This window comes from Rhineura floridana, chromosome 9 (assembly GCF_030035675.1).
Source record: "Rhineura floridana isolate rRhiFlo1 chromosome 9, rRhiFlo1.hap2, whole genome shotgun sequence".
In the NCBI taxonomy this organism is placed as follows: Eukaryota; Metazoa; Chordata; class Lepidosauria; order Squamata; family Rhineuridae; genus Rhineura; species Rhineura floridana.
Genome location: NC_084488.1, coordinates 1434970 through 1451988, shown reverse-complemented (window position 1 = coordinate 1451988; position 17019 = coordinate 1434970). Strand labels below are relative to the sequence as shown.

The 17019-nt window shown below is 41.8% G+C and overlaps 1 protein-coding gene across 3 annotated transcripts in view; it reads left to right on the top strand.

Moving 5' to 3' along the window:
* HGFAC (HGF activator) overlaps positions 1-17019 on the top strand; it is a 58694-nt gene that overhangs the window by 27218 nt on the left and 14457 nt on the right. For all 3 annotated transcript variants that reach the window (XM_061584594.1, XM_061584593.1, XM_061584595.1), the window contains 4 exons: positions 1897-1982; positions 4076-4328; positions 7435-7574; positions 10007-10147. In XM_061584594.1, coding sequence (XP_061440578.1) covers positions 1897-1982; positions 4076-4328; positions 7435-7574; positions 10007-10147 — 620 coding nt within the window. The remainder of the gene's footprint in view (positions 1-1896; positions 1983-4075; positions 4329-7434; positions 7575-10006; positions 10148-17019) is intronic.

Here is a 17019-nt window from a genome sequence, read left to right as displayed (position 1 = left end):
ATGGAAGACGACCAAAGTTGTATTAGACTTTCTCACACTGAGACACTCACTCCACGGACTAAACATATAGGTATAAAATACCATATTGTACGTGAGTTGACAGAGAAAGGATTCATCAAGATGAACTACTGTCCAACTGCAGAGATGACAGCTGACATCTTTACAAAGCCATTACCAAGAGAATGTTTCCAGAGACTTCATGTCAAAATTGGCTTGTTAGATTAATGCATTCAAATTTGAGGAGGAGTGTTGGAATAGGCAAATGTTGCATGTTCCCTTTAAGGGATATTTGGGGGATATCCCATGTACCTGTTTTACCATGATGTAACTTCCTAATGGGTGGGGTTACTTACCCGACTTCCTCCTCCTTTGTCCTGGGGGATTTTTGAATATTCTCCGTTGAATATCCACCATTGAGAGAGGCCGCATGGCACAGATGCTCTCTCTGAGAGCATCAATACTAATCCACTAAAATGAACTGAGACTCCTATTTTCTTTCTTCTAAGCTAGAGCCTATGTTCCTAACATATGAGGTCATAAGTAAACATTCTTTTCTTTTACCTAAAAGATTGTGTCTGTTGTTGTTTATATAGAGAAAGGTGGGCTGGTTACATTCGCATTCTGCTGCTTGTATTTTTATATCTCTGCTAAGAAATAGGACCAACCAAATTAGTTCCTATTTCTCTGGTATTTTTATAATACCGAACAATACTCTGGTACTTAAGCAGTATATACTTTAAATAAATAATAAAGGCAACATAAAACAAGATTGAAAGGCTGTCTAAAAAGCTTGGGAAGATAGGTATTAGATACATGTTGCCAAACTTTTCCCTGAAGTGTGGCCAGCCATATGTTATTTGATTGACTGAATAGTTTTATATATGTCTGATTTTTATATTATTTTATATAATTCATCACTTGGGCATTTTTTGATTGAGCAGTATATAAATTTCTTAAATAAAATAAATACATTCAAACTTTGATTATTGTGTATAAAGCTGTAAGTGGGTTGGGTTCAAGGTATGTAAAGGACTATCTCCTCCCACACTGTTGTGCCTGCATCCTAAGATGTAATGGAGAACTTCTCTGTATCCCAACATGGGTTGTTGTTAGGTTTGTTGGGATGCATGAGAGGGCCTTCTCTGTGATCACACCCCAGTTGTGAAATTCTCTGCCATAGGAAGTTCATTCCCACCCACCCCAGCTTCTGCCACCTAGTGAAGATGGTTCTGTGTAGGACGGCTTTTTATTAGCCTTTATGCTGGCTCCAATGGTTTTAATTTATCAGCCGTCATCTTTTATTATTTTAAATGGTTCTAATTCCTTTACTTGTTAAGATTATTTAATTGTCTTTTTTGAATGTTGTTAGTCACCTTGAGTGCAATTTTATAGTGGAAACATAGATGTAAGTTAATTTAATTAAAAAAAAGCTATCTGAGTGAAATCTTCACTGAGATCTTACATTCTCAGAAGCTTCAACACACAAATTCCAAGGGTTTAAGCAGTCTAAGCTAAAAGTAAAGAGAACAAACAGATTCTTCGACAAAATGAAGAGGCTGTGTGTCAGCTGCCTTATACCAAATCAGACCATCTTTCATTATTGTCAGCGCTGCCTGTCAATGGCTCTCTGGCGGTTCAGACAGGGGATGCTCCCAGCCCTGCCTGGAGATGCCAGGGACTGAACCTGGGACTTTTTGCATGTCAAGCAATGGTCTGCCCCTGAGCTGCAGCCATTTCCTATACAGCACCATTCTTTGGAGTTTAGAACTGAAGGCATGTGAAGGAAATCAAAACCTATGTGTGAATATAAAAGAAAAAAAGACTAGAGTAGTAAAAAAAAAAAGCAGTGTTGGTCAAACATTAAGGGGCAAATATTTTCCCCTCCCAATGCATTAGAAATCCAGATGAAGATGAGAGGCCATGGTGCTACACTGTTAAAGACAACTCAGTATCATGGGAATACTGCAACATTACATCATGTGGTAAGTAACATTTTGTATCTGTGGGATTTGTTGAAGTTAACATATGCAAGGGATGCAGTGAAGTTAGCAAGTGTAAGGGAAGAACACACAGACCCCAGCACAGCTAATACATACCATTTCTTAAGTTTAAAGTCAGAGTGTTATGAGCAGATAATTGCTGGTACAACAGCTCCATAGTCCTGCCTGTCTTTCACCCCAAAACATATACCTCCCTTGCCTTTTAGACTATGTTCTGGTGCTGTGCTGTAAAGATGAGTCCTTAAAGACCCAATGTTCTCTGTGCCTCAAGACATTCAACCAACTCAAGTTCTCCTCCTGGGGAAAGATTCTGAAAGACTGAGAAATTTGGGTTTTATGTCCTTGCGGGAGTGTGATGTGGCCCTAATGGACATGTACATCTGGCTGAATCCAAGCAGGATGCAGTCTCATACAAGTGCATGAGTTTGGGAGATATTAACCGATAGGAATAAAATGGCTCCATCCATTATGGCTCTAGTAACAAAGGAATGTAGAAGCTACAGGAGAGGTGTGGCATCATGTGATTAGCAGGAGCCAGCATGGGTTTGTCAAGAAAAAATCCTGTCAAACTAATCTCATCTCTTTTTTTGATTGGGTCACTAGCCTAGTAGATGGTGGAAATGCTGTAGATGTCATCTATCTAGACTTCAGCAAAGCATTTGACAAAGTCCACCACGACCCTTTGATTAGCAAACTGGTCAAATGCGGACTAGATGGAAATACTGTCAGGGGGATTCACAACTGGTTGGAAAACCGTACTCAAAGAGTGGTCGTCGGTGGCTCTGCTTCGGACTGGAAGGAGGTCTCGAGTGGAGTGCCACAGGGTTCTGTCCTGGGGCCGATACTCTTCAACATTTTTATCTATGACTTAGATGATGGGGTGGAGGGAAGCCTTATGAAGTTTGCGGATGATACGAAACTGGGAGGGATAGCTAACACAATGGAAGACAGGAATAAAATCCAAAGGGACCTGGATAAACTAGAAAATTGGGCTGAAATTAATAAAATAACATTCAATAAAGACAAATGCAGGATTCTGCATTTAGGCCACAAAAACAAAATGCACGGGTACAGGATGGGAAATACCCGGCTTAGCAGTAGTGCATGTGAGAAGGACCTTGGAATTGTAGTGGATCGCAAGTTGAACATGACCCAGCAGTGTGATGCTGTGGCAAAAAAGGCAAAGGCGGTTTTGGGCTGCATAAACAGAGCTATAGTTTCCAGGTCGAGGGAAGTAATAGTCCCACTATATTCTGCATTGGTCAGGCCTCATCTGGAATACTGCGTTCAGTTCTGGGCGCCTCATTTTAAGATAGATATAGACAAGTTAGAGCGGGTTCAGAAGAGGGCGACAAGGATGATAGCCGGTATGGAGAACAAGTCTTATGAGGAAAGGTCGAAGGAACTTGGCATGTTCAGTCTGGTGAAGAGAAGGCTGAGGGGCGACTCTTTAAGTACCTGAAGGGCTGTCACATAGAGGAGGGTACAGATTTGTTCACTGCTGCCCCAGAGGGTAGGACTAGGTCTAATGGTTTTAAGTTGCAGGAGCGTAGATTCAGATTGGACATTAGAAGGAACTTCTTGACAGTAAGGGAAGTTCAGCAATGGAACCGACTACCTAGGGAGGTGGTGGGATCCCCTTCACTGGATGTCTTCAAGCAGAGGCTGGACAGCTATCTGCGGGAGATGCTCTAGCTGTGAATTTCCTGCTGTGAGCAGGGGGTTGGACTCGATGGCCTACAAGGCCCCTTCCAACTCTATGATTCTATGATTCTATGTAGGAAGAACAATGCTAGCAACAGAGGCTGGACTAGGGATGGCATAAGCATGATTCTTTGAACCAGAGTGTGATTTAACCCCTCCCCTGTGGGTTCACGCTCTGATGTTACTGGAGTGGCATCAGATGGAGCAGCAAGCAGGCCACTCCCATAACATGAGAATTGAGCCTAAACACCGAAGATGCCTCAATTGGAGCTCTTCTCCTTGCAATCATATTCTGTAGCTATTTTAATAAACAGTGAAGATTCAGTAGGAAAAAATGGATAAGAGATTAAATATATCTGTTCTCCACTCAGCGAGCAGAAGAAGGATGCCGCTGCTACCAACCCAACCCCCAGAAATCTTTGATGACTTTGCCGTGGTCAAGAATTCATGTGGGAGAAGACATAAGAAGCGAAATTTCTTAAGACCCAGAATTGTAGGAGGATCTTCTGCCTTGCCAGGATCATATCCCTGGCTGGCCGGCATATATATTGGAAAAAGTTTCTGTGCTGGAAGCCTTATCCGGTCTTGTTGGGTGGTGACATCTGCACATTGTTTTGCTAATAGGTAGAGCCAGTGCTTTGATTTCATCTGAAACTCACTTCACATACCTCAAACTGTATTTATCAATCAAGCAAAAGCCTTTAAATATGATCCGGAAGCAAGAGGTCCCAAACTTTTCATTCAGAAATAGAAGACTGTAAAAAAAAAGTGTTTTATATAATTGGCCATTCAGAACGTTTATAGTTTGCAACAATATTTAGCAGTTTGGAACAGCAAGCATAAATAAAAAAGTAATCCCCAACAAGGTATTGCTGATCTTAGTATAAAGGAGCAATGACAGCACTACAGTGGTACCATCTACCATCTACTGCAGTGGTAGAGAAGTGGATCACCTGGCAGGCTGGATCCTTATCTCTCCCCCCACCATGGGCCAAGTTTGACAGGTGGGTGCATCTGCCCATTTGTTAGTCATCTAATGATGTCAGGTGACCTGTCTGTGCCCCATGCAATCTGCGTCATTTTGAAGCCCTGACAATCAATTAATTGTCGGGGCTTCAAAGCTCCATACACTGCTTTCTGCTGATTGTCAGGGGATCAGCTGATCATCAGCACTTCCAGATCATTGGCACTTGCAGAAATCTGTGTGCATTGCTTTGAAACCTTGATGCTTCCAAGTGCCACACACAGCTCTCTACAAGCATCAATAATCCCTTGATTGCTGGTGCTTGGAAAGACCCATCAGGGTGATATGTCCAGGGTTTTCTAGGTATAAAACCCTTTTTAGCCCAGTTGTATATTTATCTGTGCCACGCCTGATGTCATATATTCTACAGTTTAAATCCAAAGCTGGTCCAGTCCAGTGCACCCTTGCCAAAGATTATACAGCCAGCTTGGATTTTTTGCATTCCGCAATGTTAAATTGAAAATACCCCCTATGCCATTCTGATGCTTCCCATAAGCTCATTTCAAAACAAAACCTTACAAAACTTATAGTCCTGAACTCAGAAAAGCTGCTTAACAACCCTCTAAATTTACATGGTGATACACAAAACAGTCAGAGAGAATCGACAGTTCAAAGTGTAAAAAGAGAGGGGGGGAAACCCAGACCCCTTTTGGACTTTTTCTGTCAAAGTTCTCATAATTTGTTAAAATTCATTAAAAATCAGCTGTGTTCACTGAGTACCTGTCATCCTAATACTGACCTTGCCCCATATTCTGACCTTCATCTTCTGCAGTTTAAAAGTTAAAAAATGCCTGGCTGATTTTTAATTAATTTAAGAAATTTTACATTGAATTCAATTATAATGTCGGGCATGCTCAGTAAGAACCAATTGTCAGTGTTCTAAAAGCCAGACTCACAGCTGCTGGGCTTGGCTAATCGGGGCCACACCCATGCCAGATCTTTATTTCACTTGAGACAGACATGGCTTCCCCTAAATAATCCTGCAAAATGTAGTTTATGAAAGGTGCTAACAGGAGATTCCTATTCCCCTGAGAGAGCTCGTGGCCAGAGCGGTTTAACAGTCAGCTGCTGATTGAAGCTCTGTGAGGGGAACAGGGTGTCTCCTAGCAACTCTCAGCACCCTTCACTAACTACACTTCCCAGAATTCTTTGAGAGAAGCCATGACTGTCTAAAGTGAAATATAGGTCTGGTGTGGATGAGGCCAGTGACAGCTTTGGTTTAAATTTGGGTGGGAGGCTACATGTGCCTGCTGTAAAATAAGAAGGTGGGGAAAATGCTGAAAAGCAATGATACTGTTCACAATGTTTTCCTTTTGGAAAGGAAAGAGGCTTCCCCTCTACCCAGTGCCCGCCCACTCACCCAATCCCTTCCTCCTCCTCCCCTTCCTGCCCCAGGTGAGTTTTACCTATTCTAAACATGATTTCACAGAAGTAAATCACACTGAATTCAAAAAGTATGCAAATGATCAAACCCCCACTCTCTTTCCAATCCCCTCCTTCCCCTTCCCCCTCCTCCCCATGGTCAATTTTACCTATCGTACAAATGATTGCATGAGAGTAAATACCACTGAACTCAATAAGTATGCAATTGATCAAATCCACCCTCCCCTCCTCCTTCCTCCCATCACCTCCCTTTTGCCCCTTCCCTCCCCTTCCTTTGCCTCTCCCCTTCCTTCCCCTCCCCTCTCCCCTCCCTTTCTCCTTCTCTCTCCTCTCCCCTCCCCCTCCCCCTGGTCACTTTTACCTGTCATGACCATGATTGCATGGGAGTAAATCCCATTGAACTCAATAAGCATGCAAAGACCTGATTTACCCCTCCTTCCCCCTCCTCTCCCTCCCTCCTCCCCTTCCCTCTTCCTTCTTCCTCCTCCCCTGCCCCCTCCAGCCCACCCCCTCCCTCCCCCCCAGTCAGTTTTACCTATCCTAAGCATGATTGCATGGGAGTAAATACCACTGAACTCAATAAACATGCAAATGATCAAACCTGCCCTTCTCCCCCCTCCCCACCTGCCTGCTCCCCTCCCCCACCCCATCCCCTGTGGTCAGTTTCACCTATCCGAAGTATGATTGCAGGGGAGTAAATCCCACTGAACTCAATAAGCATGCAAATGATCAATCCATTCTCAGCAAACTTGCACAGGATCCCATTTCTTGCCTCCTGGATTAAAAAGCAGCAAAATTTACTAATAGGCAAAAAACCTTGCGGTTTAAGAATACACCTATAGCCCACAGATATTTCTGTCAAACTTTAAAAAGCAGGGAAATTGGGCAGCTATAGTGAATGCACCAGGGGAGCAGGAGACCTGACCTCTCTAAGATATTGTATTGCCCTACCAATTTGTCAAAATGCAAAGATAATTTGGGTTGGTCTTTGGATAATTGGTATTCTCTCCATTTATTCTTGCAACATCCCTGTGAGGCAAATTAGGCTGAGAGTGTGTGAGCTGCCCAAAGTCATCCCGGGAGCTTCATGGCAGAATAGGAAGTTGAAACCATGTCTTTCCTTTCCAACTCCTGGTTCTAGTTTGGGTGTTTTTGTTTTTTTACCAGACTGACCAGAGTCTTCTGCATCTGCACCTATTCTTACATTCATGAGATGTATGTTGAGGTGAAGCCTATGAGTAGTCTAGCCTCAACAGGCTAGTCAATGGCAAAGAAGCAGCTATTCTATACCTTAACAATATCATCATCATGTTTCCTCTTCAGCCCACTGAAGTCAACTATTCGGGTTGTTTTGGGGCAGCATTTTTTTAATGTAACAACAGATGTTACTCAAGGATTTTATGTGGAGAAGTACTTCATGTTTCCCGACTACACAGTATACAACCCAACTGAAAATGATATAGGTGAGCATTTTTCTTGTTCCTACTTTTTTTCAAGTGTGCTAATTGAGGTACAGCAAATGGGCGATGATGTTATGATTATTATTCTTCAATTTATTTATATACCGCATTTTCTACAAATACACATGTGCTCAAAGCGGTTCACACAAACAGTCCAGGTGCTGTAGCACAACACATAATAAAAAGTATAACTACATTAAGAAATATATATATATACATCAAAGTATAAATGAGCATAAAGCTCAACAACAAAGCCAAGGCAAAAATATTTAAAAACTAACCCCCACGCTGATATAAAAATCTCTTGCATCCCCCCAACCCCCATAGCTCAACCAAAAGGGCCAGAAAGTCTTCTGAAAGAAGCTGCTTTTGAAGGCTTCCAGGGCTGGAGGGTGGGGCAAGGCAGGTGGAAACAGCCTTCCCTGATGACAAACAGAGTCTCTCTCCCCTCATAGTCCTTCTCCAGAAAGCAACTCCCTTTTGAAGGATTCCAGGGTTGGAGGGCAAGGCAGGTGGAAATAGCCTCCCTTGGTGACAAATAGTTTCTCTCCCTCGTATTGCCATCCCCTCAATCCATTAGAAGTCTGAAAGTATAGCTAGACCTCACTGTATATGCCCAGAGTAGACTGCAGGATTCATTCTGGATGCTGCAATCCACTCTAAAGTTTTGGCACATCACAATGGATTCATTCTGCTAAAACCTTTTTGAGCAGAACCTTATGGTTCCATCCATCGCTAGTAACAAAGTGCTTTTTTGACTAAAAGCGACAGATGAAACAAGATGTACCCTATATCGTGGCTTATGAAAGCTCTTCACTCAATGTGTGATCAAGTGAAGGACATGTCTGTGAGAACCACTCCATAGTCACTTGCTGTGATCTTTTAAAAAATATTATTGTTGATAATATCAAGGATTTCATATAAAGAACATCTTAATACAGTAAGAAGAGTATACCCATAATTGTTACAAAATAAAATGAATAATATACATTTCCTTTTATATTCTTAAAAATTAATTAATTAATAAATTCCTTTGAGTTCTTCGAGATACCTTTTTAGATTAATCATAAAAATACAAAGAGGCAAGAAAGCAAGGGGGGAGAAAGCGAGAGAGGCTGTGTACACCTCATACATTTAAAAGCATAAGAGCACAAGAAGAGCCTCCTGGATCAGGCCAATGGCCCATCTAGTCTAGCATCCTCTTCTCAGTGGCCAATTAGATGCCTATGAGTAGCCTGCGAGCAATACCTAAGCACCCCCCATACATCTCTCCCCTTCACTCTTTTTGCCCAAGTATATCCCTCAATCACATTCAGAAAAAGCCGTTCCATAGGCAAGGGAAGTGCCTGACACCAGCTCCACATGCTGGTGGGCAACAACCAGTTGAGTTAATGTGGCAATCCCCATTGCCTCTTCCTACCCCCTGCAAAACATGCCCAGGAGGCAACAAACAAGCAAGTAGGATGGGCCACTAGGTGGGCAGAGAAGCTATCCCTGCCACTTCTTTCCCACAAACATCCTTCCAAACCAACTGAGGTACAAGGGGGCAGGGCCCTTTCTGCTCCAGCAAGTCCTCAGCCATTTTCACAGCATAATCAAACAAGGGCCAATAATAGCTTTTCTGAACATCAAAGTAATTTACAAAATATTCATCTCTCTCTTCTTGTATAGTATTGGTAGGTTCTAGGTCTGAAGCACACTATTTTGTAATAGGATATACTGTAGAATTTTGTTGGAATTTTTTAAAAAATCTACACACAGGTCACCAACCTAGTGATTGCAGGGGCTGGTGATCCACAATATAGACTGTATCCAGATCCTTTACAGCCATTTTTCAATGGAGGGTGCATTTATCTTTTACTACTTGTACTTTTTGTGATCATTTTATGGGTTCTGTGGCTGTTTCTCCACCTTATCTGGAGACTGACACCTAGAAACTCTTCCTATTAAAATAGCAATAGTGCCCCCACCTGAAAGCTCTTATTTTATGAACTATTCAGATGCCTGTGATGTAATCTCATGATATAAGAAGACTTGGAAGCAGGTGTCTGGTTTGTATGGCTCTTACATACATAAAATAAAGCTGTTAAAAGCCATTCTGTTCCTCTAAGCTTTGGTTGAGGCAAACAATCAATCTCTCAGTAATTCAAATGAGGAAGGGCACAGGGTTTTTCTTTCAAATCTGATTCCTCCCATGCATCCAAATCCAGAATAAATGTTTGGAAAATCAACATTTCCCACATCATCGTAAACCTACCTTTTTACAAATGAGAAACAACAGCATTTGGTTTGGTATGCAATAATGCAGCAACATTTTTATTTGTCTGTCTTCCTTGGTTAGATTGAAGAATCCAAATTAGGAGAGGATTGAAGGGTTATTAACATTGTTATCTCCCATCCCCTGTGTATAACTGCTTTAATTTTTCTTCCTGCAGTTTTAGTTAAGCTGAAGAAGGCCAAACAACGTTGTGCAGTGAAGTCCCAATTTGTTCGACCAATCTGCCTGCCAGAAAACGGAATGTCCTTTCCAGATAATCACAAATGCCAAATTGCAGGATGGGGACACTTGCATGAAAGTAAGCTAGACAATTAATATTATGTGTGCTGTGAAACCAACCAGAGACATAACTTTGTTTGTCCAATTAAAATGGATTCTTTTCAACTTGTTCTACCCGAGGATGTGGACAAGATCCTTGGACCGGCGCGTGCCACCACGTGTGTACTGGACCCTTGCCCTTCCTGGCTCATTAGAAGTACCAGAGGGGGACTGGTCGATTGGGTTAGGGGAGTAGTTAATGCCTCTCTACAACAAGGCAGAATTCCATCATGCTTAAAGGAGGCAGTTATAAGACCACTGCTGAAAAAGCCCTCCCTGGATCCCTCTTTACTAGGTAACTACCGGCCAGTCTCCAATATTCCATTTTTAAGCAAGATAATAGAGCGTGTGGTGGTCACCCAACTCCAGAGATTCCTGGATGATACGGATTATCTGGATCCATTTCAATCTGGTTTCAGGCCTGGCTATGGGACAGAGACGGCTTTGGTCGCCTTGGTGGATGACCTACGCAGAGAACTGGACAGGGGGAGTGTGTTTCTGCTGGTTCTACTGGACCTCTCAGCGGCTTTCGATACCATCAGTCATGGTATCCTTCTGGGCCACCTTGCCGAGATGGGACTTGGGGGCACTGTGTTACAGTGGCTCCAATCCTTCCTGGAGGAACGAACCCAGAAGGTGGTACTGGGGGACTCCTGCTCGACCCCTTGGCCATTGACCTATGGGGTCCCTAAGGGTTCCGTTTTGTCCCCCATGTTATTCAACATCTACATGAAACCGCTGGGAGAGGTTGTCCGGGGTTTTGGGGTTCGGTGCCATCAGTATGCTGATGACACTCAACTCTATTTCTCTTTTCCACCTGAAGCCAAGGAAGCCGTACAGGCCCTAAACCAGTGTCTGGCATCAGTGATGGACTGGATGAGGGCAAACAAGTTGAGATTAAATCCTGACAAAACAGAGGTACTCCTGGTCAGTCGGAGGGCAGATCAGGGAATAGGGATTCAACCGGTGCTGGATGGGGTCGCACTCCCCCTGAAGTCTCAGGTTCGCAGTTTGGGTGTACTCCTGGACTCAGCTTTGAATTTGGAGGCCCAGATTGCTGCTGTATCCAGGAGCACATTTGCCCAATTAAAACTGGTGCACCAGCTGCGCCCGTTCCTGGAGCTGCCTGATCTGACTAGGGTGATGCATGCCTTGGTTACATCCCGCTTAGACTACTGTAACGTGCTCTACGTGGGGCTGCCTTTGAAGACTGTTCGGAAACTTAAATTGGTACAAAGAGCTGCAGCCAGAGGCTAACTGGGGCTGGTTATAGGGACCATACAACTCCCCTGTTACAACAGCTCCACTGGCTGCCAATTTGTTTCCGGTCACAATTCAAAGTGCTGGTTTTGACCTACAAAGCCCTATATGGCTCAGGTCCAGATTATTTGACAGATTGTATCTCCCTACATGAGCCTGTCTGGGATTTGAGATCTTCAGGTGAGGCCCTTCTTGTGTTCCCCACACCTTCGCAAGCACATATGATGCGGACACAAGATAGGGCCTTCTCGGTGGCCGCCCCTAGGCTGTGGAACTCCCTTCCGAGTGAGGTGCGATCAGCTCCCTCCTTGCCGTCTTTCCAGCGACAAGTAAAGACTGTTTTATTTCAATGGGCATTTCGGATAGAGAACGACCAGGAGTAAGTGTCATAGGTTTGGTGATTACATTATATGATTTTATTATTTTAAATTGTCCGCTGTTTTTAACCTATATTTTATGGTTTTAATTTTTCTCATAGTTTAATTCTTTTTTAATAATATACTCTCTATGTTTTAATGGTGGTGTTTTTAGTTGTAAGCTGCTCTGTCCTATTGGAAAAAGGGTGGGGTAGAAATAAAGTTTATTATTATTATTATTATATTATCTAACTGGACACTGAAGAGATCATAGTGTGCTCTGTACATCACAGGTAGCCTTCATGAAGATGATTTGTCAGTAAATAGGAATGAGTGAGAATTTTGATTCAGTTCACATTTGAAGCCGAATCTATCAAATCCACTTTCTGAAACAATATGAGAACCAAAACACAACCATCCTTCAAAATTTGCACATATTTGAATTTTTTGATAGAGTTTGCCAACCACACAGTGTTTACAAAAATACATATATTAGTGGGAAAGTGTGCATAAAAATAAATATACTCGGAGGAAGGGAGGGATATAAATAAAATAATAAATAATAAATAAACAAAATAACATGAGAAATGGCTTGCAAAAATCTGTACAATAGTCAAAACTGCTACAAAAATGAGTTTATTAGGAGAAATGCTGGAGAATTTTCATGAGAATTTTTAAAAAAACATACATACAAATTACAGCAGAAATGTGGAGAACTGAATTTCATATTGGAAAAAATGAGAAATTGAGAGAATTGAAATTGACAGATCTTTTAATCCCTACAGTAGAGTAACTTCCTTAACCAATATGACACCTCTTATAGGGGAAGAACACATACATCACCCCTACAGACTACATTTAAAGACAAATCTACCTAATTCACACTTTCTGAAATACAGCCATTCTTCAGAATTTGCACTTCTCTGAATCTGGCAATGCCATTCTCCAGCCAACTAATGTATACAGAAATGCATGTATTGAGGTAAAGTGTGCGTAAAAATGCATATATTCATGAAAATAACATACAAAAATGCATTATATTAGCGAAAATATAAATATTAGAGAAAACTTGTTGCAAAAATGTGTATGTCAGACCAGAGCTTGGAAAAGTTACTTTTTTGAACTACAACTCCCACCAGTCCCAGCCAGCATGGCCACTGCATTGGGCTGATGGGAGATGTAGTTCAAAAAAGTAACTTTTCCAAGCTCTGTGTCAGACACAATTGCATATGAAATGTGTAGGTTTTGAGAAATTTGCACTAAAATGCTGATACATTTCCATGAGGATTTTTTAAATTGCAAGCTGATATGAAAATATGGAGAACTGAATCTACTTCACTGGAAAAATTAGAAACAGAGAAACTGAAATTGATAGGTTTGCCCATTTCTAATCAAGCCTTAATTAGTTTACTGAATCTGATGTAGCTCTCTCTTGCTGAAATGCACTCTGGCTTTTGCCACATATAATTCTAGCATGTGCACCATAAATTCTGTCATATAGGCCATGATTAGCCTGAATTATATTCATTTTAAAATGCACCGTCTTTCATAATGTAAATCCTCAGAGGTTGAAACAAGAATGGAAATTTTCTTTCCTACATGTGTTCTGCACTATGGCCATTTGCCTTTCTGCATGATCACGCCAGTATGAAAAGAAACGGGAACTGGAGCTCTCAAAATAACACGTGGAAACAGATACTTATCAGAGAGGATGATTAAGGACCAGAAAAAACATGGAGTGTGATCAAAAGGCAACACCAGACAACTATGACAGAAAGTCAATGTGATTATAAGGGAAATTCTTAATGATCTGGTCCACTAAGTGCCACGTCCAGGATACAGGTTTTGTTGTGGTTGTTCTGGACTCAATTTTTCAAAACATTGACAAATTGGAGTGGATTGAGAGGAAGGGCTTATCCAAACGGAGCGGGATAATCCACGGTTTCCATATTCGGTTTGTCATCTGATAGTCCTCACTTTGCCTTTTAGTTCGCTCTTTCCCAATTTAAAAAAATGCTTTTTTGCACCCGCACACGCAGCGGTAAGACCCCTACATTCTTTTCGCTTTTTCCAAGCTCCTCCTCTAAAACCTCCCCCTATCAACCAATTGGTCAGCAAAAAAATGATGTATGCTCCTCTCCCCCTTTGCAACAAAGCACAATATGGCTGTAAAGGAGTTCTCACCACAGAAGGAAAGGGAGAAGGGGGGGTGACATGTTTCTTGCTTTTTTGGAGAAATAAGTGCAATTGCCAGCATGTGTATCTCCTTAAATATCCATAAAGGCAGAAAAGCATACATTCGTTTAAGCGTAATATCGCAAATACAAACAAGAAAGGGGCTGCTGGTCGGTTTCATGCCTGCCTCCGGAAAGCTTTGTCAATTTCATTCTACTCGCTGGGGTTTGTCAATTTCATTCTCTATGGTTCTCCAGTCTCTAAGGAGATACACATGCTGGCAATTGCACTTATTTCTCCAAAAAAGCAAGAAACATGTCACACACCCCTCCTTCTCCCTTTCCTTCCCAAGGTGAAATGATTTGAAACAAAAACCCCAGGGAGTAGAATGAAATTGACAAAGCTTTCCATAGGCAGGCGTGAAACCGACCAGCAGCCCCTTTCTCGCTTGCTGTACATTGCAGATCTCACCCAGAGTGGCCACCCAGTTTGCAGGCTGGCAAAAGATAAAATGCATCTGCGCAGTAGTTGCAGACCCCCCCCAACACCCTACCATTGCGATGATTGGTCCAATTTTCCCGGGCTTATTCTCGCACATGCGCAAAAGTGCAGATATGTGATTGGCTGGAATGAGGAGAAGAGGCAAGGGGGAAATGCCCAAGAACCACCCATCAGCTGTAAAGTCCACGGTATTGTATCCTACCTCCTGAAGGCACAGCGGATGATTCCCGATTTTAAACAGCAAATCGCATTTTTGCCGGTATTGCAAGGAGTGGATTTAACCCGCAAAAATGCATAACAGCGCGAGATATCATTTGGACGACCGAAAAAATAATGAACACACATAGCGGGCGTGTCACACATGTTGCAGTCGTCTGGATGAGCCCGAAGTCTGCAAAAATGGAAATGGGTATAGATGATAGAGAAGACAAATCCTGTAGAGAAACCACAGGATTGAGACGACACATCTCACTCAGAGAGAGAAGAGAGAGAGAGTTAAGGGGACATGCCCTTGAAGCCTTGAAAATGTAAAAGCATGCCTAAAAGCAGAGAGGCAACCATTTCCATTGACAAGATAAGCAGCATGGCCTTTGCATAGCACAGAAGCTGATTCATTAGCAAGGACTTTCTAATAATTGGAAAATAATTAAAGAAACACTGACAAGGGAGTGCGTGGAGTTTCCTTCCATGAAAGTTTTTGAAAGGAGTTTGAGGTTTGCATTCAATAGGAATGCTTTATAGTTAGGATATCCTGAGTTCAGAAAGAACATCACATGAGTATCCTGTGATCCCTTTCTGAATCTGTGATTCTCTGTGTTAATCGCTCAAACGTCAGTGGAATGTTTGTACAGTTAAATGTTGCAGTGCATAGCTAAATACTGAAGCCTTACTTTGCATAAAGTTTGGCCAGCTAGCCCCACCCATGAAGAGCAAGAGTTAGAATTTTGCCAGAGCTATAGCTGTTTCCAGGGGGAAGCCTATTTATTTGGAAGCTGTTGTGGGCAGTGGGTTACAAGTAGCTGGCCAGCCCTGGTGGGGCAACATCAAACGGAATCTACCCTTTCAGCTGTGCTGGGGGTGAGCCCAGGTGATTGTTTTCAGATGCGCTTGCTCCTTGAACCAGCTAGGAATGTAAGTTAAGGACAAAATAAGGGGAAACCGATTGGTTCCCCATTGGAAAGGGTGCGGGATGGGGGTATTTTATCACCCTATTTATTCAATCTATATGCAGAACATATCACACAGAAAGGGGATTGGACCATGATGGAGGTGTGAAAATTGGAGGGAGAAATATCAATAATTTAAGATACACAAACGATACCATACTACTAGCAGAAAGCAGTAAAGATTTGAAACAATTGCTGATGAAAGTTAAAGAGGAAAGCACAAAAGCAGGACTACAGCTGAACGTCAAGAAGACTAAAGTAATGATAACAGAAGATTTATGTAACTTCAAAGTTGACAATGAGGACATTCAACTTGTTAAGGATTATCAATACCTACACACAGTCATTAATCAAAATGGAGATAATAGTCAAGAAATTAGAAGAAGGCTAGGACTGGGGAGGGCAGGTATGAGAGAACTAGAAAAGGTCCTCAAATGCAAAGATATATCACTAAACAGTAAACTCAGGATCATTCAGACCATCATATTCCTGATTTCTGTGTATGGGTGTGAAAGTTGGACAGTGAAAAAAGTGGGTAAGAGGAAAATAAACTCATTTGAAATGTGGTGTTGGAGGAGAGCTTTGTGCATACCATGGACTGCTAAAAAGACAAATAATTGTGTGTTAGAACAAATTAAACCAGAACTATCACTAGAAGTTAAAATGATGAAACAGCATGGCCACTGGATTGGGCTGATGGGTTGTAGTTTTAAAAAGTAACTTTTCCAAGCTCTGCTTTGGACACATAATGAAAAGACATGATTCATTAAAAAAGACAATAATGCTGGGAAAAACAGAAAGGAGTAGAAAAAAAGGAAGGCCAAACAAGAGATGGATTGATTCCATAAAGGAAGCTACAGACCTGAACTTAGAAGATCTGAACAGGGTGGTTTATAACAGATGCTATTGGAGGTTGCTGATCCATAGGGTCACCATAAGTCGTAATCAGCTTGAAGGCACATAACAACAACAACAGCAATGTAAGTTAACCTAGCTAATGAAGCTGCATCTGTGGAAAGAACATGAATGCACCTCATGAATGTATATCCAATGTGATTGGGCGAGTGGTGATTTTGCTATTTTTTATTTATTGCATCTTTATTTATTGTACTTTTATTGTGGGTGTTTGTATTAATATTCTGTTCACCACTTTGTGGACCTTTGAGCCAAAAAAGCAGTATATAAATAAAACATGATATAAATATGTAAAATATTCAGGGTTGTATTCAACTAAGGTTTACTCAGAGCAGACCCATTTAAATTAACAGACCTAAGCGCTCACCTATACATCAGTGTAATTTGCAATGTAATCCCCTCCATTAATTCTCCAATATGATGGCCTCCAATCACTGCTTTCCCACATTTTGCCTCAAACTATCCTGTGTGTGTGGTTC